Source organism: Callospermophilus lateralis, chromosome 7 (genome assembly GCF_048772815.1).
Source record: "Callospermophilus lateralis isolate mCalLat2 chromosome 7, mCalLat2.hap1, whole genome shotgun sequence".
In the NCBI taxonomy this organism is placed as follows: domain Eukaryota; kingdom Metazoa; phylum Chordata; class Mammalia; order Rodentia; family Sciuridae; genus Callospermophilus; species Callospermophilus lateralis.
The window spans coordinates 102,197,676-102,223,199 of NC_135311.1; the positions used below are offsets into that span (position 1 = coordinate 102,197,676).

General features: G+C 46.5%; 1 protein-coding gene across 4 annotated transcripts; it reads left to right on the top strand.

The window, feature by feature from the left end:
* The first annotated feature begins 23 nt into the window (after positions 1-23).
* Cyb5rl (cytochrome b5 reductase like) lies at positions 24-23,861 on the top strand. Of its 4 annotated transcripts, XR_013091919.1 has the most exons (8): positions 24-78; positions 1,869-2,120; positions 5,299-5,447; positions 8,248-8,335; positions 12,002-12,106; positions 15,849-16,052; positions 19,796-20,228; positions 23,273-23,360. XR_013091919.1 is itself a non-coding variant. In XM_076862600.1 (7 exons), the coding sequence occupies exons 2-7, from the start codon at positions 1,932-1,934 to the stop codon at positions 23,369-23,371; spliced, it is 834 nt and encodes a 277-aa protein (XP_076718715.1). In that variant the 5' UTR covers positions 24-78; positions 1,869-1,931; the 3' UTR covers positions 23,372-23,861. The 4 variants fall into 4 exon arrangements, 3 of the variants coding, with proteins under 3 accessions (XP_076718715.1, XP_076718714.1, XP_076718716.1); XM_076862600.1 differs by lacking the exon at positions 19,796-20,228 and having other exon boundaries at positions 23,273-23,861; XM_076862599.2 differs by having other exon boundaries at positions 19,796-23,360.
* Positions 23,862-25,524: the final 1,663 nt, after the last annotated feature.

Below are 25,524 nucleotides of genomic sequence, written 5' to 3' on the forward strand. Positions count from 1 at the left end.
TCCGAAAAGAGCTCCCCGCCTTTGGGCGGGGGTGGGAATCTGGTAGATCCTCACGTGAGGGGACTTGCGGGAATGTAGGTGAGTGCTGGTCACGTAGTAAAGGGACTGGGGCAGGAGGAGAAGAACGCCAGGACCTCAGAACCGAATTAGAATCTCCTTGACTAATTACGAGCAGCTGGAGTTTGGCCATAGCTCCTATACCCCTCCCTGTCAAAATGGGGATAGAAATGCCTGAGCTAGCGCCCGGCCCGAGTGGGTGCCTGGAAAAGTTTCCTTTCCTCTCCACCCACTTCTCACTGCTTCGGGACCTTTAATCCCCAACCCCCCTCCCCTGTGCCTGTGAGTGGCCCCGTCCACTACACCCGCTCCACATCCCACGGCTCCAACTGAAGCTCTTCCCCGGCGCCGCTGAAAGCGAGTTACTTTCCTCTGTTCTGGGGCTTTTTCTTTCGCCTCTTAAAGGCAGGGGCAGAGCGGTGGAAATGTTCCTTTGCTCTTTCCCCCCTATTTATGTTATTTACAAATGCCTGCTGCGTCAGGCGCCGTGCTAAGCACCAGTTTGGCATTGGTGAATAAAACGCGAGAGTCAAAGAGTTTACAGTTTAGTAGGAGACACATGGCATGCTGGTAACGTGTAGCGACACTTACGTCCTATCCCTTCTCCCTAGTTATTTTTCTTCCTATTTTCTTCGTGTTTCCATTTTGGTTTTGTTTAATGGATGTCTGCATCTAGAGTACTGCCTGGCACATAGTAAATGCATGTTTAATGACATACAAGACACAAATAGTGTGCATAATAGAAAGTAATAAGGGGAGAGGTTCTGGGAGGACCTCCTAGGGGCAACGACCTTTTAGCCAAGGCCTGAGGGTGGGGAAAGGCATCCAAGAAGAGTCAACAGCATCTGCCAAGGTCTGACTTAAAGATGGTGCCTTTTAGGGGCTGGGGATGTGGCTCAAGCCGTAGTGCGCTTGCCTGGCATGCCTGCGGCCCAAAAGGTAGAAGTAGAATGGAAGAGCGTGAACGGTGTTCTTCGTGATCTCGAACTTTTCTACCAGTTTCCAAAAAGCAGAGAATACAACTGTTAAACATGAAGAGGGTAGATTTAAGGCAGAAACTGATAATATGATAAGCCCATACACTGAATAGCAGTTTATAGTCAACAGAACTCTTACTTATCTCATTCTAGCTCCTAAAAATGTAGGGAATAAGAAATTAGCACAAAGAAGAAACCACACCTCATTTATTCATAATACCTACCTGGTACATGGCATGTAGTAAAAACGGATTGGACTCATGTAATACCATGCTAGGTCTTAGAAAGATAGGGACCATGTTCTTCTCATCTGTGTTGCATCCCAGCACCTAGCACTGGGACTAGACCCCAGACTGTATGTGTAAAGTGAATAACCTCTCACAAGTTACTGGGAGCCTTCCATATGACAGCTGTGCTTGGTGGGAGAATGTAGAAGGAGTAAGACATTATTCTTGTACGTGTGAGGGTTCCAGCCCATAAAGCTTTCCTGAAGTAGAGCTCATGCACAGTAGAACAGGTTTTCTGAGGCTGAAATATTTAAAAAATTTTATTTTACACAGAGGGACTGCCCTTCTAAAAGCAATGGTAGGGCTGTAGCTGTAGCCCAGTGGGTAGGTAGAGCACCTGCTAGCATTCACTGGGCCCTGGGTTCAATCCCCAGTATTGCAAAAATAAAATTAAAAGTGCCTTAAAACCAATGGTAGTAAGCGTTATCAGATAGCAGATTCGTGTCCCCATCCTCAGAGTTTGCACAGAGCCTGGCACCTGCAGAATGGTGAGAATGTGAGGAATAGAGGAGACCAGAGTATAACCCCCATGTTTTCCTTCTCCCAGGCCAGCAAGGGAGGGGGAAGAGCACCTTGTTGTCCCTCCCAGGCTGCCCAAGCCCCACTAAGAATGGGTGAGAAAGAAGAGGACACTGAGGAAGCCTGGCTACAGCTGCGGCCTGTGGAGCCCTTGCCTTCCCAGTGCTGTGGCAGTGGCTGCTCACCCTGTGTGTTTGACCTCTACCACCAAGATCTGACAAGGTGGGAGGCAGCCCGAGCCAGCAACGACAGGAGCCTTTTGAGTGGGAAGCAGTCACAGGTGAGAGGCTGTTCAGACTACTGGGCCAGGGTGGTGGAGTTTACTTGGCCTCACCCCTGCAAACCAGCTCTGGGAAGATGTGACTGGACAGCAAAAAAGAGTGCACATACAGAGAACAGACAGAGCCAGGGTCAAAGTCCAGGCCTGGAACAAACTTATTAGCAGCTGTGGTGTTTTCATCCTCTGAGCCTTAGTTTCCCTGTATGTATAATGGGAATAAACATTTGTGATGTTTAGCACCGACTCTAACATTTATTTCATGTAACAAATATTTATTGAGTGCTTGTTACATATCAGGACCTATGAGCCGTGAAAGATTTAAGAGGGAACTAAACAGATACAGTCCTTGCCCTTACAGAGCAAAATAGTTTATAATATATATGAAGTAAATAGGGAATGTTGTTATTTCTTCTTATTTCATCCTTGCTTTTTTAAAATAGTAAAATTTTTCTTTTTGTAACACTTATGAATGTGTGTGTGTGTGTGTGTGTGTGTGTGTGTATATATATATATATATATCTGTTGTCCATTGTGGAGGAGAGATATCTTCCATTTCTGCATCTTAATGTAATCGGGCCTCACCATCACTTTTCAGACAACTGTTCCCCATTGTTGGGTTCCAAACCGAACCAAATTTCAGTAATTTTTATGCATGTTGTTCCTAAGCTATAGATCATACATCCTAAACAAATGCAGGTTTTTTTTCCAACTCCAAAACATGACTTAATATCCATCCCTGTTAAATGTTTCCTTGTAGTTCTGCCCCTGGAAGGTGGTGGTGGGGACCCGAGCTCTCTGTCTCTGCCAGTGACTGGGGAATGTTCATGACAGCTATGCTTCTTCCTTCTCTCTGCCCTTCATCTCCACGTGGATCATTTCTGTACTCCTTTTTGGGTTGTTTTTCTTTTTTTCTTTGTGGTGCTGGGAATCAAACCGAGGGCCTCAATCATGTTAGGCAAAGGCTCTAGCCCTGAGCTACCATTCTAGTCCCCCTTTCACTTTTTTCTGATGTTTGCTCAAATTTCATTTCTTAATTCTCAATACCACCAGCCACCTTCTAGATGTACTTGCTTATGAGCATATTGTCCATGTCCCTTTGCTAAAATGTAAGTTCCATAGGAGTGGGGCTGTGTTTTTCTCACTGTTCTGTCTTCTGCCAGCAATTCCTGGCATTATAGTCAATAAACGTTTGTTAAGCAAATGAGTGAGTTATCTTAGGTCTACTGAGTACCATGTCCTGTGTTAGGCACAAGGAAGCTGTTGATAAAGTAAAGAAGCCAGGACACCAGCCCTCAGTAAACTCATCTTGTAGAAGAGGGACCAAGGACCATAAGGATGTACAAAGTAAGAGCTGAGGCCTGGTTAGGCCAGTTAATTGTGTGTCACTTTAGTTTGCTAAACCCAGTTTTATCTGAATATGGGAATATTAATACTTCAGAGGTTATTATGAGGATTTCATGGGATAAATAAATAAAGTACCTGGCACATGGTAGATGCTCAGTAAATAGTGCTGTCATCACCTATCATAACAAATGGAAAGTTAAGTGAAAGAAAGTTAATTTTGCCAATCTTGTAAAACAACATATTTCAACCTAATAATAAATTTTATTTATTTAAAAAAAAAATTTTTTTTTTGGTATCAAAAACTGAACTCAGAGATGCTTAACCATGGAGCCTCATCTCCAGTCCTTTTTTATTTTTTATTTAAAGGCATAGTCTTGCTAAGTAGCCCAGGGCCTCGCTAAGTTGCTGAGTCTGGCTTTTCACTTGCAATCCTCTTGCCTTAGCCTCCCAAGCTGCTGGAGTTATAAACATGTGCCACCAGGCATGGAGTAAGTTTAATTTTTAAATTTTTAATAGTCATAATAATAGAGATTTCTCATTTCCTTTACAATTAACATTGTGTAAGATATTTTTGTATTGTGATGGACATGGTAGTACATGCCTGTAATCCTTTCTACTTCAGAGGCTGAGACAGGAAGATTGCAGGTTCAAGACCAGTCTAGGCAACTTAGTGAGATCTTGTTTCAAAATTAAAAAATAAAAAAAAAAATAAAAAGGGCTGACTTTACTCAGTGGTAGGGTGCTACTCGGTTCAATCCTCAGTACAACAACAACAAAAAAGCTTTTATATTTTTATCTCATCTGATAACCGTATATTTATCAGGGATGAGTTGGTCCCTTTTTACACACTGGGAGACTGAGACCCAGAGGATCAAGTGATTTCCCTGAAACCCCACAGATGAGCAGCAGCAGAACTGGAGCTGACTCTATTGCTCCTGACTCAGTCCAGTGCTCTTTCCAGAGCCCCAGGGAGCTGTGGCCTTATGGGGGATCTAGTAGGGTGGGAGAGGGCACAGTGGAGGAAAAGTCTTGGATACCAAGCCTGAGAGCATCAGTTCTGTGATGCTGTCAGCATTCCCATGAATAGTGGGAGTTCCACAGTGGGTGCTGCACTCTGATTTGGACAAGAGGGAGTCCCAGGTCAGCTGAGTAAGGTGTGGGTATTTTCCAGAAGAGAAAATTCTGAGTCATGGCATTCAAAGAAATCTTCCTGGAGGAGTTGATAGTAGAGTTGGAATGGTAATGGCAGTAGGCTGAGTCCTAGAAGACATGAATTTGAGTCCGTGTTTATAGTGTGACTTGGGCAAGTAAGCCACTACCTCTCAGGTCTCATTTTACCCATACATAATATAAGGATATTGGATTAAATCATCTTTAAAGTCCCTTTAACTTCTCAACTTTGCACATCTAGAACTTGACAGGTTTGAATGCTGAGCAGGTCTCATGCATTGGAGGTTTTTTGGAGAGAGGGCACAACTGGGGCAGCTAAAGACTCAGAGGTTAGAGACAGCAGGTGTTCTTTGGAAGAGGGAGAAAAGTCTGGCATTTGATGCATGGGAGATAAACTGAGGCTTGAGGGTTATTCATTGGACCCTTAAGTATAAGCTAAGGAACTTTCATTTGATCCTGGGACTGACGAAACCATGGAAGGTTTAAGAGTAAGATGAGCTGAATGTAAAGTGCTCTCATATTTTTGGATAAGAGAGAACTAAGGTGGCACTATTCTGTGTTACACAGAAAACTTACCAACACAGCTCTTCTTGGAGAACATGGGAAGGATGCTTTTGTGTCCCTTGGGCCCAGCCTCTAGCTGTCAGGTCTTTTCCTGTTGCAGAGCTGCCCCTCCAAGCTGAGCCCAGAGACCTTCCTGGCCTTCCGCATCAGTGCCTTGGACAAACTCACTAAGGACACCTACCATGTTCGATTTGCTCTACCTGGAAACAGCCAACTCAGCCTGCACCCTGGGCAGCACCTCATCCTACGGTACCGTCAGGTCACGGGAGGACCAAAGCCTTGCTGCCTGCCTACCTTGTCCTAACTGGTGGCCTTAGGCAACTTGCCTGACCGCCCTTAAGCCTTCATTTGTCTTCTTCAAAATAGCAATATATGACTCAGATGGAACTAGAACTAGATAATGCATTATCATGAAAAATAATAATACAAGCACTTTAGCAGCACTTATTATCCAAGGCACAGTGTGTGCATTCATATGTGTGAATTCACATAACCCTCACAAAATCCTGTGTGAGTAGTTGCCACTATAATCCCTCACAGGAACCTGAATTCAGAGAGATTTAGGAACTTGGTCCAGGTCACACAGTTAGGAAATGTTGGAGCCAGGATTTGAAGACAAGCAATCTGGCTCTAGGGCCTATGATTTTAACCTATTATGGTTATCACCAGTTGACAGAAATGACACTGTCACTGAAAATAAACTTGCCCAATATCACATAGCTGAGAAGTCAATGGAGCCAGGATTCAAATCAAAACAGCCTGGCTCCTGAGTTATACTCTTAGCCACTTCTCTGAGGTTTGTCCTGACCTGCTTTGGTGCTCTACACCCACTTGGATTCCTGCCCCCACCTTTCCAGGGACAAGATCCTTTGGGATATCCAGGGATTGGTGTCGGCCAGGCAGTCAGTTCTATGAGTTTGGGGTTCATCAGAGAGATCTGGATTTGGGTCATCAGCCCATATCTGGATGGCATTTAGGAGCATATGTGTTTGTATGAAAAGAGGAAAGAGAATAGATTTGAACCCTGAAAATTCTGGAATTTATGGGACTGGCAAGAGAAAGAGGAGCTGGCAAAGGAGACATAAGGTGCATAAGGATAAGGTGGGGACCAGGAGAGAGCTTATTGCTGATCAGACTCCAGGTATGTGTCTAGGTGCTTCGGACTTGGCCTGGCTGGCAGTCTTTGAAGCTCACTGTTCCAGGAGGCAGGAGAGCCCCAGGCAGGTCACAGCCTCATGCAACCCTTAATCCATAAGCCAGGGATGCCCAGAACCCCTACCTCTAGACTGGCTTCTCTCCTCCATCCTCCTCACTATCCCAGTGACATTCCTAACGTATTCAACTGACCATGTCACTCCTTGTTCACTCTCTGATGCACCTCAGTACTTCCATGATAACATCCTAAGCCAAGGCCTCCAGCCTCCTTTCCCACCAAATTCTTCCCTGTCCCCCACTCCACATGTGTTCCTTGTCTGAGCCTTGCCATCCCACACCAGTTCTTGACTTGTCGACATTGTCCTGCCTCTAAGCTTTTGCCTTGGCTGCCCCATATGCCTGCAGTTACTTCTTTTCCTGTCCCTACTGTGATCTGTCAGTGGTCTGCTTATCCCTTAGTCCTCTAGGAGGTTTTTGGGGTTCTACAGATGAGAGCGATTGCTCCTCTGTCAGCTTTACCTCTGTTGCAGCAGACATCCTGGCTCTTTGCATCTACGTCATCTCATATGTCTGTTCGTGTTTCCTCATTCGTTTCGTAAGCATTTATTAAATATTTCTGTTTAGTGCCCTGCTTTTGATGCATTGAGACAGGGTCTTTTTAACCTTGCATACCTCAGAGAAGAACATTTTGCACATGACAAGCCTGGAGAAGAGTGCTTGGGTGCTCTTTAAAAACTGTGAGGAGTAGTGGTGGGGAACCTGGCTTTGGAGTTGAGTTGCAGTTGAATTCTAGCTGTGCAATTGACTTCTCTAAGCACAGGATTCTGCATGTGGATATCATTTGAATGAAATGAAATAGCATGTATAATATGCTTGGTGCATAGTAGGCATTTAATACAACCTGGCTATTATTGTTACTCATGATTGCTATCCTGACCCCATGATAACATTGTAGAGAGGACTCATGCAGGGGATAGGGCTTTGGACTAGTGTTCCTTTGAGAATCCTTCCAGTTTTGATACTCTGGGTGCATGATAGTGTTTCATAAATCTAAACAATTTTTTTAATCTTTATTATCACTACATAGTTGAGACGAGGTCAGGAAAAGCCACAGCAGTGTCCTCAAAATTGCTTACATCATCAGTGTTTTTTTGTTTGTTTGTTTGTTTTTGTGTGTGTGTGTGTGGGTATCAAACCCAGGGCTTTGTATATGCAAAGCAAGCACTCTACCAACTGAGCTATAAAACTAGCCCCATCATCAGTGCTTTTTTTTTTTTCAAATAATAGTCCATTGAATGGACATACCACATTTTTTATGCCTTTATTTTTATGTGGTGCTGAGGATCAAACCCTAGGTGAGTGCTCTACCGCTGAGCCACAATCTCAGCCCCATCATCAGTGCTTTTTGAAGCACTCTTCCACCTGTAATTCCAGTGGCCCCATAGTCAGGACATAGATGGCTGTCTCCATTTTGCAGAAGGGGCAGCTGGAATATTAGATTACTTTGCCTGTCACAACCACCATATGGCAGAGGATGAGTTCAGTGCTCTTTGTTTTGCTGTACCTTGCTTCTCAGTGAAACCTCTGGGGATATCTGGATTCCATCTTCAGATTCATCAGTCTGGCAGAGAAGGTTCTTTCTTTCTTTTTTTTTTTTTTTTTAAAGAGAGAGAGAGAGATGAGTTTTTTTGTTTTTTTTTTAATATTTATTTTTCAGTTTTCGGCAGACACAACATCTTTGTTTGTATGTGGTGCTGAGGATCGAACCCTGGCCGCACACATGCCAGGCGAGCGCGCTACCGCTTGAGCCACATCCCCAGCCCAAGAGAAAGTTCTTGATAAGGGTTTGTTGAATGACTGGCTAACCACCTAATTGTGTATTTCTCCTTCCTAGAGGGATAGTAGATGACTTGGAAATTCAGAGAGCCTACACGCCCATCAGCCCTGCCAATGCAAAAGGATACTTTGAAGTTTTAATCAAGGTAAGTTGACTCTTCTGGAGGATGCTTCTAAGATGTCATGAATTGGTACCTCCCTTGCCAGCTTGGTTGGGATTGAATAGTTTCCATCCAGTGTTCATGTGGGAAGAGGCTGACTTACAGGAACAGCAGGCCAGGTAAAGGGAGCCTTCTCCCCTCTCCTTTTCCTGGGGAAGGGGTCTGCTAGACAACTGACTAAGGGCATATCCTCTATAGATTTTAGGGGGAACTATTCTTTTTCACCTTTTCCTATCAGTGAAGAATGAGCACAGAACTGGGAAGTAGAGGAGAACCAAATCTCCACACTCACTGTGTGTTGGGCATTGGGATTCAAAGGTATGTCAGACACGGTGACCACCCTCAAGGAACCAACCCTGAGACATGAGTGACAGATGCTGTTATAGAGGAGGCCCAGCCCAACTCAGGGCAGCTGGGGGTGCAGGGAAGGCAGGCCAGGCTTCCTGGCAAAAACTGTGTTTAAGGAGCAAGGAGTGAGGGGAAATGTGTGAAGGAGTCTCTGCAGGCAGGATTTAGGGAAGTAAGTCATTCATCCTGGAACAGAAGAATGCGTGCCAAGGGAGGAGGATATGAGTTGAGAGAATCAGAAAAAAGGTGGGATGTGGAGGACTTTGTGAACTGAACTAACCTGACATCACCTCTGCGTAGGAGGTGAGCAGAGGCAGGGCCTTTGATACACTTGAAGTAGTATGAATTGGTGGTTGTGGGGAATGGCATTGTCGGCTGATGGATAACCAAATGTAGGGAGGTGGTGACACAGAGTAGGTCTTCTAGGAACTGTACCCTGTCCGAGTGACAGGAAGAGAGGGTGCTCATAGCGAAGCCAGGGCAAGTGGAGGAGTTGGCAGAGATGAGATGAGCAAGTGTGTCAGATGCGAAGTCCCCTGGAGACCCAAGGAGTGGGCAACAAATGTACAAGGAGTCATGGAGGTCCAGTATGCAGAAAAAATAATTAGATTGAACTACACGAAATGGCTGATACTCTGACATTTTTTACTTAGAAATAGCATTTCACAGTAGAGCTCTAGCCCATCATTCCCAGATGGAATCTTGGGGAACACCAATGTAGAAGGATAGCTTTCCCATCCTAATCTCCCTTTAAAACATGCATTATTATTCTTATTTCATTGATGAGCAAGCTGAAGCCCAGGGGAATCCAAGGTCCATAGCTAATCAGTGCTGTGGGGGATGCGCCCTGCCCCTGACTCCAAGATGCCGGTGTTGTCTTCCCCCCCACTTCCCTGCCTGCCCTGCCTGCTTCAGAACTCAAATGTTTATTCCCTCACACATAATCCTGGATGGGATCCCTTCTGCACGCTGATGTTTGTCTGGGAGATTCTGCAAATCCTCTCCAAATGGCCTGCTTCCCTGCGCTGCTTGTCTGGGTGTGTTTCTGCTGAGAGGATAAGCCTGGAGACAGTTCTCCAGAGCAGCTGGATCCCTCCCAGCTGTAAGGCTGATTTTCTCCTTCGTTTGCTGGAAAGCCTCTCTTTAGAGAGGCACCTCATTATCCCTAAGCCGCTGGCTAGGAAAAGCCAGAAATGTCTTTGCAAATTGGGAAGGCAGCGGGGTTTTCCAGTTTGCCTCCCCTTGTAGAAAGGAGGGAGGCTGCACTTCTGAGACACCTGCAGTGTACGGGACACTGCTTCTGGCTCTTTGTTCTCAATTCAACCTTATAATGACAAGTGGATTATATTAGCCCCATTGTACAGATGAAGAAACTGAAGCTCAAAGGTCCTCAGGCAATATGACCCCAGTAGAAGGATAAAAGCTCAGTGTCTGTTTTGTTTTGCAGTGCATCTTGAGCATCTCCTCCAAACCAGGCCATGTAGAGACTCAAAAGAATCTTTCACTTCTTCCTGGTACTGTCTGTGGCATAGGGCCTCTGAGGCCACAGTTGGGGTTGTGTCTCCCTGCCAGACTAGGGTCAGAAAACAAAGTATGCTCTAAGACCCAGTCTCCAGAAAGGCAGGAGCAAAACTTTGCCCTCCTTGGTGGTAGAGCTCAGAGGTAGAGCCCTTCCCTAACATGGAACACCCTAGGATCATCCCCAGCATTGCCAAAAAAAAAAGGACTCTTCTTCTCAGACCTCTTCCAGGTGAACCAAGTACTCACCCCCTGCCTTTTTTTGGGGGGAGCGGGTATTTGGGGTTGAACCAAGGGTGCATAATCACTGATCCACATCCCCAGCCCTTTTGTATATTTTATTTAGAGACAGTTGTCTCCCCTGCAGTCCCAGCATGGTGCCTGGCACAGAGTGGATGTCACCCAGGCAACATAGACTGCCCACCTCCCATGGAGGAATCCCTTCCACAACCTTCATTTTCTCACATATTCAGCACATAGTGTAGGGTAATTCAGACATTGTAGGTCCCTTGTTTAGAACCTCAATAAGGTGCTGAGGCTGGCTTTGAGCTCACAATCCTCCTGCCTTAGCCTCCCAGCCAGTTGCTGGGATTACCAGCCAGCGTGACACCTCACCTGGCAGGACTTTCCCTTTGCTTATGCAGATGATACCTACAGAAGCAAAGGTGGTATCCAAGGTGGTTCTGGGTGATGGAAAACATGTTTGGAGACCAAAGCCCAGTCTTTTCTTTAAGCCTGGCTGTACTCTCCTAGCATTTTATCCTTCTCATGGGAATTAGGTAGTCTCTACTTGGTGTGTATTTGAGCTGTACATCCCTTCTAGATTGTGTGTGTGTGTGTGTGTGTGTGTGTGTATTGCTAGTCATTGAACCCAGGGCCTCCTGTGTGCTGGGCAAGTGCTTTACCACTGAGCTACACCCCCAGCTCCAGATTGTTTACTCTTAAGGGGAGGGCCTGAATTTGGGTTGACTGATTAATTAATTCATTGAGATATTAAGTCCTTTCTATGGTTCAGACATAATTCCTTTCTATGGTTGCCTTCGTGGAGCTTAAGGTCCAGTTGTCTCCCCTGCAATCCCAGCATGGTGCCTGGCACAGAGTGGGTGGCACCCAGGCAACATAGACTGCCCACTTCCCATGGAGGAATCCCTTCCACAACCTTCATTTTCTCATATATTCAGCGCATGGTGTAGGATAATTCAGACATTGCAGATGTATGGCCTGCAAACCGGATCCAGCCCACAAATATATTTGATTTTGGCCTATATAGTGTTTTAAATTTTTATTAATTACTGTCATTTTAAAATGGGAGACTATAATAAAAATACAGATTTGCTGCCTGTTTTAGATAATCAGAAGATTTGGCATCATCAGTTCCACAAACTATAGCTTTGTACCTGCAAAGTGGTCTTCCCTAGAAGGAACACTATCTCACCAATATATCACAGTCCCCACCACTCCCTACTGCTCCCTATCACTGAAATTGTTAATTGCCATTAGTCACTTGGTTGTGGGTCTCTGTGGGCATTTGAGTTGAGATCTTTGGTGAAGGCTACAGTCCTGTGGATTTGTATCCCAGCCTTGCCATCTCCCTGTGTGGGAACTTATGGGCCTCATCTGAACATTAGGGATGACAGTACCAACCTGTAGGTGTAGAGGTGGATTAGATGCGAGAACATATGTAAAGCCCTCAGCATGCAGGAAGAGCTCCACACTAATGACAAATGTGGTTTGTGTTGGCAGCATATGCCTTTCCCACTGAGTTCTCCCTGTGTTTGCTTTCAGTGCTATCAGACAGGGCTGATGTCCCAGTGTGTCAAGTCCTGGAGAGTGGGAGACACAGCTTTTTGGCGAGGACCTTTTGGAAACTTCTTCTATAAACCAAATCAGGTCAGTGCCAGCACCCTAAGTGTTTAGGAGATGCCCCTGGCTTACCTCCAGGGCTGTAATTCTCATATTTTAGGCCATAGAACCTCACTGTGCCTTTGTTCATAAGCTCAAACTCAATCCTGAGAGTATCCTTGGAGTTGAGAAAGGGAGGAGATAGAATAGTGGAATAGACGCTAATAAACAAAACCACCTGCTGTGCTCCAAGACTATCTGTGGCTGCCCATTGCTTAGAAAACCAGACTCATTTACTTGGTGTTTAGGAGCCCGTGCCACATAACCCTCAGGTGCTGTTCTGTGCATTCCACTCATAGGGCCAAATATAGCCATGGCTCCCTGCTTAGGAGCCCACTGCTTCCCAGCTCAGAAGGCTGTTGCCCTCGTCTTCATGGCATGTTACTTCCTTGATATTCCCAGGAATACTTAGCAATTCCTCTTCAGTTTGTGCATATTTGAAGAGCAGTTTGGCAGTGTATAACAAGAGTCTTAAGAATCTTTAAATCCTTTGACCCAGTAATTTCACGTCTAGAAGTCTTTTGTGTGGCAAGAATCCAAAATGCTGACTACTTTGCACGTATTCATGTTTTTTTGTGTGTAATAACAAAAAATTGGAGATAATTGAATACCCAACATTAGAGGTACAGTTAAATATTCTGGGTTCCAGTATACAAATATGCAGGCACTTGATAGAGTATTATCTTGGGCTTTAAAACATAATTTGTTTATAAATGATACATGCTGGGCTGGGGATATAGCTCAATTGGTAGAGTGCTTGCCTTGCATGCACAAGGCCCTGGGTTCAATCCCCAGCACCACAAAATAATAATAATAAATAAATAAATAAATGATGCATGCTTATGCTACAAGATCAAGTAATAAACATTAGGTAAAAAACTGAATATATACCAGGTTGGAAACTAACTGAAAAGGCACAGAAAAAATATGAAAGGAAAATACAATGTAATATGCTAAACTCTGAATGGTAGAATTATGGGTGATTTTTATTTTCTTCATTTATTATATGTTCCAAAATTATACATTCTAAATTTTCTGCGATGAACACCTATTACCTTTATAATTAGGAAAACAAAGCAAAACAAAAACAAATGGAAAAGAATGAATCATGCTTACCTCGTCTTTCTTTTTGTTTAATTTTAAAATAGCATTTATTGTTTTTTTTTTCTTTATTATAAATGCAGTACATATTCATTACCCAGAAAAAAGAGCTTTAGCTATATAGAGGCAAAAACAAGAAAACAACAAACACCTGCAGGCCAGTTCTTTAGACACCAGGTTGCTACCTTGATCTGTATTCTTCCAAATCCTCTTTCATGAGTGGGTATGTTGGCATATGTACATACACAGGTATGCATACTGAGCACTTGCACATATGTATGTATTATAATGCTATCAGGGACAGGGTGTAGCTCAGTGGGAGAGCACTTGCCTAGCATCCATGAGGCCCTGGATTCCATCCCCAGCACCATAAAAAAAGGAAAATAAATAGATAATACCATCAGACACATATTTGGCACCTTCAGTGTACATACTCTGACCTTAGCACTTGATATATGTTAACTCAGTTCCCACAACAGTTTTCAGGTACTTCTGTCTCCAGTTTACACATGCATGTGTACACGTTAGTGCTCTTTCACAGGATTCCATAGGACTCCCCAGTACTAACTGTACTCAACCCTGTGTTTTAGCTCAGTGTGTCCCGGCCCCCCAGTCCCTGAGAGCAGGGCAAGGAAATTGTTCCTATTTCTTCCTTGCCTAGGGTAGACACCAGATTAAAAAGTTTGTCTTGACCACTTTTTCCAGGAGGGAACCTTCTGATGCCATGTTGCTATCCTTTATATCCATCAAACACTCAAAACCCCCTGCATTTATTAATCTTTTTTTTTCCCAGCACTGGTGGTTGAACCCAGGACCTGGTGCATAGTAGCACTCTGTCACTGAGCTACACCTCCAGTGCTAGCCCCTGCATTTCTCATCTGTGAGGATATAGGGCCCAGTAGTGAGGGAAAGGCGATATTGTCTCAAACATTCCTGTTGGCCACCGGAAGCCTTGATCAGGGCTGCTTTTTTTCCCACGAGAATGCCTGGGTGCTGCTCCCCTCTTGCCAGCCTGCTTTGCTTCTCTGCACTTGTCTCATTACAGACAGATATTATATCAGCCCTGAGGCTGACACCCAAGCATGAGTGTGCTCATGCAATAGACAGAATTGTTTACCCAAGCTCCTGCCCATGCTGGACTCCAGGGACCAGAGGTAAATCAGACAAGGCCTCTGTCCTCCCACTCAGTCTGATGGAGGAGACAAGCACACAAACAGATGACAACAGTATGCCTCTGTTATATCAAGGGAGGCACAGCAAGCTATGAAAACACAAAGGAAGACCCCATTCCCTGGCCCTGGCTGGGAGAGGCTTCCCAGAAGACGCCTGAACATGGAGAAGTGCAGGGAGGGTTGAGGCAGGCTGAAGACATAGAGATGGGAGGTTGCGTGAACACAGGACAGCAGGACATGGCCCCACAACAGCAGGTAGGAGGGTATCCTGAGCCTAGCAAAGGGAAGCAGTCTAATTGGATTAAACCTTAGCTCCTCACCAGGCACTTTATGTCATCTCTTATGAGCCTCTAAACACTTTTTGAGATAGGTGTCATTATGAGGAAGTGCAATTGTGTGTGTGTGTGTTTGCGTGTGTGTGTGTGTATGTGTGTTATTGGGAATTGAGCCCAGGTATGCTCTACCACTGAGTTGCATCCCCAGCCCTTTTAATTTTTTATTTTGACACAGGGTCTCAGTAAGTTGTTGAGGCTGGCCTCAAACTTATGATTCTCCTACATGAGTTTCCAGAGTATCTGTGATTATAGATATGTACCACCACCCTGGCTTATTTTTTAAAATTTTTTTACCAATTAAGAAACTGAGGCCCAGATTGATTTAAAAAAAAAAATGCCCAGATCATATGGTTTGGTATTTCTACACAGAGGCCTAATCTCTAGAATGAGGGAAGTGAATACTTCTCTGCATGGGGATCAGGCACTAGCTTTTGATGCACTCATCTTAAGAAGGCTTGCCCCTCTTTAAGAGATCTAGAGCCAGGAAATGAGTTCAGTGAGAGGAACTGAGGGAACTAGGCCTCTTGAGCAGGAACTCACCTTAATTGAATGACTCTTTTGGACCAATGCTGTGTTAGACACTTGCATATATTATTGCATTTAGTCTAGAGAATGGCAGGCTCTGGGGTCCAAGATGGGGCCCAGGGATATCTTCACGGCTGCCTAGGGGCAAAGGAAGTAGCCCAGAGAATAGTGCTGTGATGGAGTTGGGAGTGGGCAAGACTTTGGTGGGAGCAGGTTTCAGCTCAGCGTGAGGTGGAGAGATCTCCCTAGCAGGGGCAGTTGGCCTATGATGGAGCAAGCTGATTTGGGAGGTGGTGAGTTCTATGGCAGCAGAAGCTGTGAGCGGAGTCCTTGTGGCAATGCTTTAGAAGTCAAACAAGCCCGGGTTCAGGTTGGACTACACTGCTATGTTCCCTTTCAGCCTCAAGACTCCTTAATCTCTGTTATGCATACCTCATATGCCTTTCACAAGCCAGGATGACTTCCTGAAGGAGAAGAGAGGGGGCATAGATGGGTGGAAATCCAGAAAGAGCACTGCTTCTGGTTCAAGCAAAACCATAAGCAGGACAGGTGGGATGAGACCCTCAATCCACCTGTCATGCCCATTCTATTCCCCAGTATGGTGAGCTCCTCATGCTGGCTGCAGGCACAGGTCTGGCTCCCATGGTGCCTATCCTGCAGAGCATCACAGACAATGCAGATGATGAGACCTTCGTCACCCTGGTCTGCTGCTTCAAGACCTTTGAGAGCATCTATTTGAAAACCTTCCTTCAGGAGCAGGCCCGTTTCTGGAATGTCCGCACCTTCTTCATACTCAGCCAGGTAAGCCCAGGGAGGTGACTTCCCTCCCTGAGACTCTGCAGTCACCTTGCATCCATCCCAAGGACCAACCTCTTTGCACTAATAATCCCTGTCACTGGTGGTATACCCACAGGCTTCTGGCACAGAAGGCGGGTATTACTATGGTCTCTCTTTTTTTTTTTTTTTGCACTAGGGATTGAACCAGGAACACTTCACCACTAAACTACATCCCCAGTCCTTTTTATTACTTTACCACTGAGCTACATCCCCAGTCCTTTACAGTTTTAAAATTTTGAGACAGTCTCACTAAGTTGCTGAAGGTCTTGCTAAATTGCTGAGGCTGACCTCAAACTTATAATTCTCCTGCCTCTGCCTCCTGAATTCCTGCAGTTATAGGTGTGTACCCCTGTGCCCAGCTCTCACCATGTTCTTATGCAGATTGGAAACAGAACTCATCAGTGAAAGGTAGTTGTGTCACACTGTAGACAGGATTGAGCCAGGATTTGAGCCCAGGACTGACTCCTTCCCAAGCTCTAGCTCCTCCTACCATCCTTTGCTGCCTCCCCCACCCTCTGGCATCACCAGCTGTGTGACCTGGGACCAGCCGTGGAGTCAGGGCAGGCTTGATGTATTCAGTTCCTTGGGACCAGAACCACATGTTTGGGTCAGCACTGTTTGTTCAGGGATTAATGTAGTGCCAGGCACAGAGTAGGGACTGTGTCAGCAACTGATGGTCCAAACTGGATCCAGCTTCCCTCCATTTAGAAGGTTCCCCATCACCTTAGTTCCTCTGCTCATGAGACTCCCCAAGCTGCAGATTCTTTATCTGTAAGTCACACCGCCTTCTGATACTGCCTCCCTCCGGTTCCCTATCCCCTTCATTCACTCTAGTGACCCTTCTTGGATCCTCCCACCATAGAATGGAGGACCATCTTTGTGCTTTATCTCAAGCCAGGTCCTCAGCTACCTTTGTTCTTCTGCCTTCCTTGGTCTATAGATTTAATTCTCCTTGCACCTGCTGGCTTGAGGGTCCCTCCTGGGGCCTCCCAGCATTCCTTTTTGCTTATGGTCAGTCTTCTTGCCCTGTACTGTGGACACCCCTCTCATTAATTTCCTCTTTGAGGCATCTGTCACTTAGCTGATCCTCAGCACTGTGGTCAGGTGGGTGAGGGTTGGGTTAGGAAACTGGATTTCCCTTCCCCAAACCAGAGTTACTGGGCTCCCCAGGAGCCAGGGTCTGTGGCCTGTCCATGGGGCAGAGTGCTCAGTGGTAAGAACATCAAGAGGGTCATGCTTGGTGAACATTAGTAGCAGCAGGAAGTACCCAGGCAGGGCACAAAACCAGAGGCTAGTGTGCAGCCTGAGGGAGTGGGTGAAGTAAGGCTATGGTGCCCCTGCCCAGGATAGTGGGAGCGGGGCAGGGGGGTGGTAGCCACCTTGCATGCTGACCAGTTCACCTGTCCTCTATCCCCCACCCACATGTCTACAAAATTCCAGGACACAAAAGTGAAGATGACCCACTCCCTGCCCTGTAGACACTCACCTGTGCACAGAGAGATGGCACAAGGACAGGACAGCTGATAAGGGTCCCCCTTCCTTGAGCACTTTCTCTGCTTGGTGTCATTTGAAGCACTGTGTGTAGGAACTAATTTAATCTCCACAGAGTCTCATGGGGCTTGTACTGCCATGATGCCCCTTTTAAGATGTAGAAATTGAGGCATAAATGATTAAGAACAAAATAACCCAGCCAGCTGGTAGAGAGCTGGGACGCTGGGACAGGCCAAGTGGTCCTGCTCAGAGGCCTTTCTCTTTGTGCTCATCACTGTGAGATAGCACAGCACAAGATGCTGAGAGGCGAGGATGGCCAGGATGCTGATGGCCAGCAGGCAGAATTGGGAGGGCTTTGTGGAGCAGTTGACCTTAGGGCTTTGATGATGAAGAGGCCTGGGGTTGGGCAGGGAAGTGGGCTGCCCATTGATGGAGGGGCAGGTAAAGGGGGCTAAGGATGATGGCTCTGCCCCTTCATACTCCCTCGAGGATTTGTTGTTTATTCTGCAGCCTAAATGATAGATTTGATGGACTACCACTTTGTTCCAGCCCTTCCCTGGCTCCCCACTGCCATTAGGACAGTGTCTAAACTCAGTAGCCCTGGCAGAATGCACAGTTTTTGCCTCCTGGCCCATCCTCCCTGTGTGCTGTGTCCTGGTGTCACTGGTCTGCTCAGTGGTGCAAGTGAGTTCTGCTTTCCTGGCTGCTAGGCCTTTGTTCAAGCTGTGTCCTCTGCCAGGGGAGTTGTCCCCCTCCCTTTCTTAACACCTGCTTACCCTTCGCATCCTGCTGAGGGGAGCTCATCCTGGATGTTTGCCCAGAGCCCCTGGGTGGTGCTGGTGTTCTGCTGTTAAAGCCCCACTCTCCCCTTCCACTTGCCACACCATCATTGCTTACAGGCCCCTCCTGACCTGAGCAGCAGCCAGACCCAGTGCACTTTGGGGTGCACAGTTAGGGTGGCGGCAGGCAAAGCCAACTGGCCCGAGGGAACTGAGCATTGGGAAGAAGTGAAGCCAGCAGGCCCTACCCTTGAGGCCCCTTAGGATGACTCAGACCATGGAGGGTGTATAGGCTCAGACTGTGAAGGGAGTGTGGGAAGATTCACATCATCAGCGAGGACTCCTTCACTCTCCAGTGCAAGAGGGCTTTTGGGGTCAGACAAGCTCTGTGAGGTGGGGCTCCAAGGCCCTAAGAGCAAACTTGATGCTAGAAGCCTCAGCATCCAGGGCTTCTACAAGGTTTCACCCTCTGTGGCTTGCTGAACCAGGGTTTTCCACAGCCTGTGTCCTCATCCATAGCTCAGAGAGGTCAGTCACACAGGAAATGATGGAGCAGCTAAGATTCTAACTCCAACCCCCTCTCTCCATTCTCTCTGGCCCCAGGAACTAGCAGCTGGCCTTCATAGGTCTCCAGAGTGTCAGTCCTGCCCTGGGCTTAGTTGTGTGCTGATGATGTGGTTTCTTCTCTTTATTAAAGTTCTTCAAACTGTGTACACCTAATGATTTGTACACTTCTCCATGTGTAAGTTATATTTCAATAAAATGTTTACTTAAAATAGAAAAAGAAATTCTTCTAAGTCAGCTGGAGGTGAACCGATTACTTCGTGGACCTGAGGGAGGAGGACAGCTGTGAGCCAGAGATGGAGGGCAGGAAGAGAAGGGGCCTGGGCCTCTTGGGCCTCTATGTGAAGGATAGATCCCCTTTTGTTATGATGGCTCTGCTGCCTGGGACCTGTGTTACACACAGCTGGAACAAGACCTAGAGACTCATCTGTTTGAGCAGCCACCATGTCCCCTACCATCATACCTGGCATGAGTGGGCACCCGACAAACATCTTTAAAATAAACAAGGAATTCATTGAAACCTTAAAACAAATGAACAAAAGTATGCCCTGAGGTGACAGTAATGGATCGCATTAGGGATTCTGGAAACCCCCTTATCTATGGGGAGAACCACTCCCTGCCGGTGCCAGCTACAGAGGCAGTGAGAAGTGGTAAGAGTAGAGTTCTGCACTTTCCCAGGGAAACCTCTTCTCCTCCCCATACCTCCCCTGCTCTGGGGGGGTAACAGCTCCCAAGACTGCTGCAAGGGTGATGAGGATCTAAGTTTGCTTCCTATCCTCTCTGCGTCTCTTTCCTCATTTGGTAGAGAAGAGCTAGCAATGTGAACTCTGAGGAACCCATGGTAGTCACTCCCACTCTTTCTGATCTTCCCAGGAGAACTCCCCAGAGCAGCTTCCCTGGAGTTACCGAGAGAAGACCCACTTTGGTCACCTGGACCAGGACCTGGTTGAAGAGCTGGTTAGTCGATGTCGGAGAAAGCCATTTGCCTTGGTCTGTGGCTCCACCAAGTTTACCGAGGACATGGCCAAGTGCTTGCTGTGTGCAGGCCTGACTAAGGACTCCTACTTTCTCTTCTAGCCCGGATCTCCTTTCCAAAGCCCGACCAGGGGCCTGTTGCAGGGACACAGGAAGAATCTCAGACTAGAATCAGAAGTCATGGCATCCAGGCATGGCCCTGCTGCTCACTTGCCATGTAACCTTAGGCAAATGTCTTCATCTCTTAGGATTTCTGTTTCTACACTATAGGGTTAAGCATTTCCTCCTGGCATCCTGCTGTGTGGAGCGAGGGCTATGGGAGCCCTGATTGGTAAGCATCCAGCCTTGGAGTCGGGGATCCTCCAAGGAAGCCAAGTCTAGGATAAGTAGCAGTTGGGCAGGAGAAGCGGGGAGCTGCCCTGGTCCTTCCAATTAGAAGGCCCTTTAGGAGCTCCAACAATGGTGTTCATGCCAGCTCAGACCCTAGTTTAAACCCTCTAAACCTTCTGTGTTTAGAGAATGACCCCAGCAGAAGCTAAATGCTCTCTGGACAAGGACCATAATTTATGTACCTTGTGCACTAAAGGCCTTGGATTCTGACTTGCCAGCATTCTTGGGGCAAGGCATTGCCCTGGATGACCACTGTATTGGCTCCAAACATGTCCCACTGCAAGCAGCTTTGCACTCAATCTCCTTTCTCTGGCTCTAGAGCCTGGCCAGCCCAGAGTCCTTTCTGCAGCTTAAGAAGAGGCCTGGAGGCAGACACCTTCCCTCTTCCTGCAGGTGGCTGGCTCAGCCTGTGCCTTCAGCTGGGTGCCCTGGTTACGGTTGCTAAGGAGATCTAAAGATAGAGCGGGAGACCTGGGTCCCTCTCTCAGCTCTGCCCACAGTGGTTGCTGATCCAGTTCCCCCAGCCCTCCCCATCCCACTCCCTCCATCCTGCAGAGGGCGTGCCCTCTCCAGGGAGCCTGGTGCCCCTGGGCAGTGCACTGCACTTAATATAATTCTGCTTTTTTCAGCCTGGGTTCCAGTGTGCTGCATCAGCACTGGCTGGCTACGGGCCATCCCCCAGATTGGAATTCTAAGCAGTGGAATCTTAGCCATGGGACATTAAGAGCTAGGTTTTTGCAGTCATAAATTTCTGGTCCTCATATCAAAGCTGAAAGTACAGGATGCTAGAAAACATGTAGTCCAACAGAGTGATATAAATGGGGAAGTCAAGGCCCAGTAAGGCCAAATGACTTGCCCAAGGTGAAAGAGTTAACAGGAGAGCTGGCACCACATGTTTCCTAATTTCAACCCTGTGCTCATAGTTCTCCACCAGTGGTTTTCAAAATGGGCTCCACAGGGCTCTTGCATGGATGACAGCAGTGAAAAGATGGCCAGAGGGATCTCCAGGCCCCACTTCAGCCAGAACAGCTCTCTTTTTATCCTATTTGTATACTGGGGTGTGGAGTAATTTTGTCAGAAAAGATTTTCCTGTCCCCACCCAAAAAAAGTTACAACAAATGTGCTGTGCCATGTTCACCAAATAGTCATGATAAGCAACAGAAGGACATGCAAAGGGTTCACACTGTTCCACAAGAAGGGATTCTGTGCTAGATGGAGGAGGGGTTGCTGGATGTGACCTTCTCCAAGACCATACGCATGTGAGCATATTAAAGGCTTTGAGAAGACTACAGGTTTCATTTGGTTTAACCCAGAGTTTCTCAGGCATTTTCCTCTAGAACACTTCTGTGGGGCCAGGCTCTCTCCAGCACAGTGCGATGAAAGGAAAAGGCCCTGATAGTCAGAGCTCCCAAGTAGGGACTGTTGATCTCCTGCTTGACCTGTGCCTGGGGCAAGACATTTTCCCTCCTTCAGGGCCCCTGTAACCTCTTGCCAGTGTCCTTGTCCTGCCCTCTTCCAGTACATCCTGTGGACTCTACTTGAATGGTTTTTGGAGGCAATTATGAGCCTTACTCTGTTCTAGATACTTAGGAAACAACAGAGGGCAAGTGCTGCCTTTCTGTCAAGAAGCTCCAGCCTAGCCAGGAAGGCAGGGGCTAAACTTGTAGATCTGAAAAAATGAAGTGTGGAGTAGGACTAGAAATAAGCTAGTTCTAGGGCTTTACCTAACCTAGGGAAGGTCAGGGACATGCCACTGTGCCCCTGTGGATGGAGAGTACGCTCACTCATAACTAGGGGTGGAGTGGGGGTCCTCACTTAAAGAGTAAAGGTCTGGGTCAGTTCCTTCATATTTTTCTTTGTGCCATTTTAGAGATTTGATATTTAGATATTAGACAAGGTCACCTCATGGTTAACAGCCCCTCTTGTCCTAGAGTGGTCATCCTTCCCCTCCCTCCACATGGAGTCTGTATAGTCTGGCTGCTGGAAGGATCATTTGTCAGGGACATTGGTGAGGACCTAGCCATACCTTTGGTGCCAAGATCAAAAGGTCTCCTGTCATCAGATACTTGAGAGCTTGTGTCTGGGTGTTGTGTCTTGCAGGGTGCCTAGTGAGCCCCAGAAGAGGAGGAGTGGTTAAGATGTGTGAAAACAGACCTCTTGAGATTGGGGATGAGACTCTGGGCAGCTGGTCCATCCCTCCCATCTCATGCTGGTGCCTTATGTAGGCCATTGGGGACGTGCTGTGGGTGGTGGCCACTGTGTGATATTGCAGTGGGAGAAGGAGATTTAGGAGTTGGACATGACCAAAAGGCATCAGGAAATCAACAAAGTGACCACAGTTCTGTAATCAGATAGGTCTTGGACTTATTCTAGGCCCAGGCTGTCCCCTTTGGGCCCTGCTCTACACTAATCAGACTGATTTTCCTAATGTGCAAATCCATGCCTATCACTGTCCTACTTAAAGTCCTTCCATGGTTCCTTGTTACCTTCAGGACAGGCATCTCAGCTTTGATCACCTCTCCAGACCTGTCCTGTGCTGCCACCTGCTCTATGCCCACCTCTTATACTCCTTACGTGTTCTCTGGTATCATTGCTCCCTTCACACTTGCTGCTCCCTTTGCCTGGCCAGCCTCCTGATTCCAGTCTCCCACTCTCATTTTTCACCTTCTTATCCCCTGAGCTCCTGGTTCAGTGTCTCTTCTTTGGGAATCCTTGCTGCCTCTTCCACCCCAGTCTGGAGCAGTGAGCAGAGACTCTTGAGTTCTTCCACTGCCACACCCATCAGACTGAGCACAGGAAGGGCCCTATATAGCCCAGTCCACTGCTTCCCCAGCAGAGAGGGCGTGCAGTACATCCTGAAGGTCGAATACTTGAGTGATAAGCAATATTCATGGAGCAAGGGACATGTGACAGAATGCTTTTCATATTCATTGAAGCACAGAATCTTAACAAATATTTATGCTATTTTCTTACCCCAATTTACAGATGAAGAAACTAAGCTTCCAAGTCATTGAGCGATTCTCCAAGGTCATGTGGGCAACACAAGTTCCAACCTGTGGTGATTGTTGTAAAGGTTATATATGACACATGAATGCACCTGGAGATGTGTATAAAGATTTTTATTGCTGCACTGTTCAAAACAGCAAAAACTAAAAATTGTATGTCCATGAAGAAGAGAAAAAATGAACAGTTCCTCTTTTTCATATGGTGCTGGGGATTGACCCCAGAGCCTCACGTGTGCTAAGCACACTCTGTCACTGAGCCACACCACAGCCCCAACAAATTGTTCTTATTCATCCAGTGGAACATCAGACAGCAGTTAAAATGAATGAACTAGACATCTGTCAACATAGACTAAATCCTAAAAACACCATAATGATGTGAATTGCATGTTGTGAAAGGATAGGTACAGTGAGACACCTGTACTTAGAAATTGTTAAAACCCAAAGTAATGTGCCTGTGAGTTGAGGAACCAGCTGCAAGCATGAGGCTGGCTCTGGTGATGGACAGAGGAGTTGGGTGGGGTCTCGGGCTGCATCTGTACTTGTATTATATTAAAAACATTTGAAATGAACATTGCAAAATGTGAACTGATTAATCTGGGCAATGGGTTCACTGATATCTGCTAATATTTTCTATTTTGTTTTGTTTTAAATAATTCTATAATTAAAATCTCTTAATTTTTTTTAGTTGTAGGTGGACACAATACCTTTATTTGTTTTTATTTTTATGTGGTGCTAGGGATTGAACCCAGTGCCTCATGCATGCCAGGCAAGCGCTCTACCACTGAGCCACTGCCCTGACCCTTAAAGATCTTTTTAAAAATATCAAATGTGGGCTGGAGTCATGGCTCAGTGGTAGAACCTTGCCTGGCATGTGTGAGGCCCTGAGTTCAATCCTTAGCACTGCATATAAATAAATAAAAGATCCATTGACAACTAAAAAATATTTTTAAAAAAATCAAATGTGAACCAGGCATGGTGGCGGGGCATAAGCCTATAATCCTGGTGACTTGAGACTGAGGCAAGAGGATCATGAGTTCCAGGCCAGGCTCAGCAACTTAGTGACCCTGTTTCAAAAAATGAAATGGACTGGGGATGTAGCTCAGTGGTAAGTGCACCAGAGTTCAATCCCCAGTTTAAAGTGTGTGTGTGTGTGTATGTAATCTCAAAATGTGATTTTGACCCCAAATTGCAATGCTCTTCACAAACTATGGGCTTACAAACATCCACTCCCTCTCTCCCACCTCACACAGGTTATTCCCTTTATGCCTCCAAGCTCTTCAGTCATTCATTCAAGACTGTGAGCTTGTACCATGCCAGGCCCTCTTCTAGATGTCAGGGACCCAGCAAGAAGAAGTATAAATCATTCCCAGCACTCCTGCTGACTGGGTGTTCCTTCTGCTTGGACATCTTCTTTTCCCCATAAACTTAACCCATAATGATTTGCCAGACACCACTGTTGTAGGCTTTTCCCTCTCCTCCTTTTTTTTTTTTTTGGTCAGGGGGATTATTTTGTTTTTCCATTTAAATGAAGCAGACCTAGGTTCAAGCCTCTGTGTTGTGACCCACAAGAACTAACTGGGCTTCTCTGAGTCTGAGTTTGCTCTATAAGATGGTGGCAGGCAGCACCCTCTCCCAGGTTATCTGTCCTTCATCCCAGTGAGGATGAGGGATACATGTGTGCACCTAAGCACAGCACCTCACTGTGAGCTACTCTTGAGTGGCCTTACCCAACAGCACTTGGCTCATGACTGATGGCATTTATTCCTACTTTTCATTGTCCAGAATTTCCCAGCCCAGCAGAGTGCCACGTGCCTGTAGTCCCAGCTGTTCAGGAGGCTGAGGCAGGAGGATCACTTGAACCTAAGGGTTCAAGGTCAGCCTGGGAAACATAGCAAGACCCTGACTCAAATGAAGAAAAAACTCCCCTTTTTATTATTTTCCCAATGCTTTGGAAGATTTTGATCCCAAATTGCAAGTATTAAGTCATTATTAATTTATCTCCCATTTTTTATTAATCAAAGACATAGATAGCTGCGGCTCAGAGCTTCTGATCTGCACACCCAGCTGGGAGCTGCACGTGGCTGACATGATCCCAGCCAGAGGCAGAGGCGGCAACAGCGTGTGTGGTCTGGCAGCTTGCCGAGGGGTCGGGGGAGATGTACCTTCTCCCTTTCTTTTTAGTTGGCGAAGGATCAGGGAAGCTGCTGTCCTTGCTAGGTGGCTGCTACACAC

Excerpts from the sequence above, each read along its gene's own strand:
- Cyb5rl (XM_076862599.2), top strand. The coding sequence starts at position 1,932 with ATGGGTGAGAAAGAAGAGGACACTGAGGAAGCCTGGCTACAGCTGCGG. Across the intron at positions 2,121-5,298 it reads TGAGTGGGAAGCAGTCACAG|AGCTGCCCCTCCAAGCTGAG; the intron begins GTGAGAGGCTGT and ends TTCCTGTTGCAG. Across the intron at positions 12,107-15,848 it reads TCTTCTATAAACCAAATCAG|TATGGTGAGCTCCTCATGCT; the intron begins GTCAGTGCCAGC and ends TCTATTCCCCAG.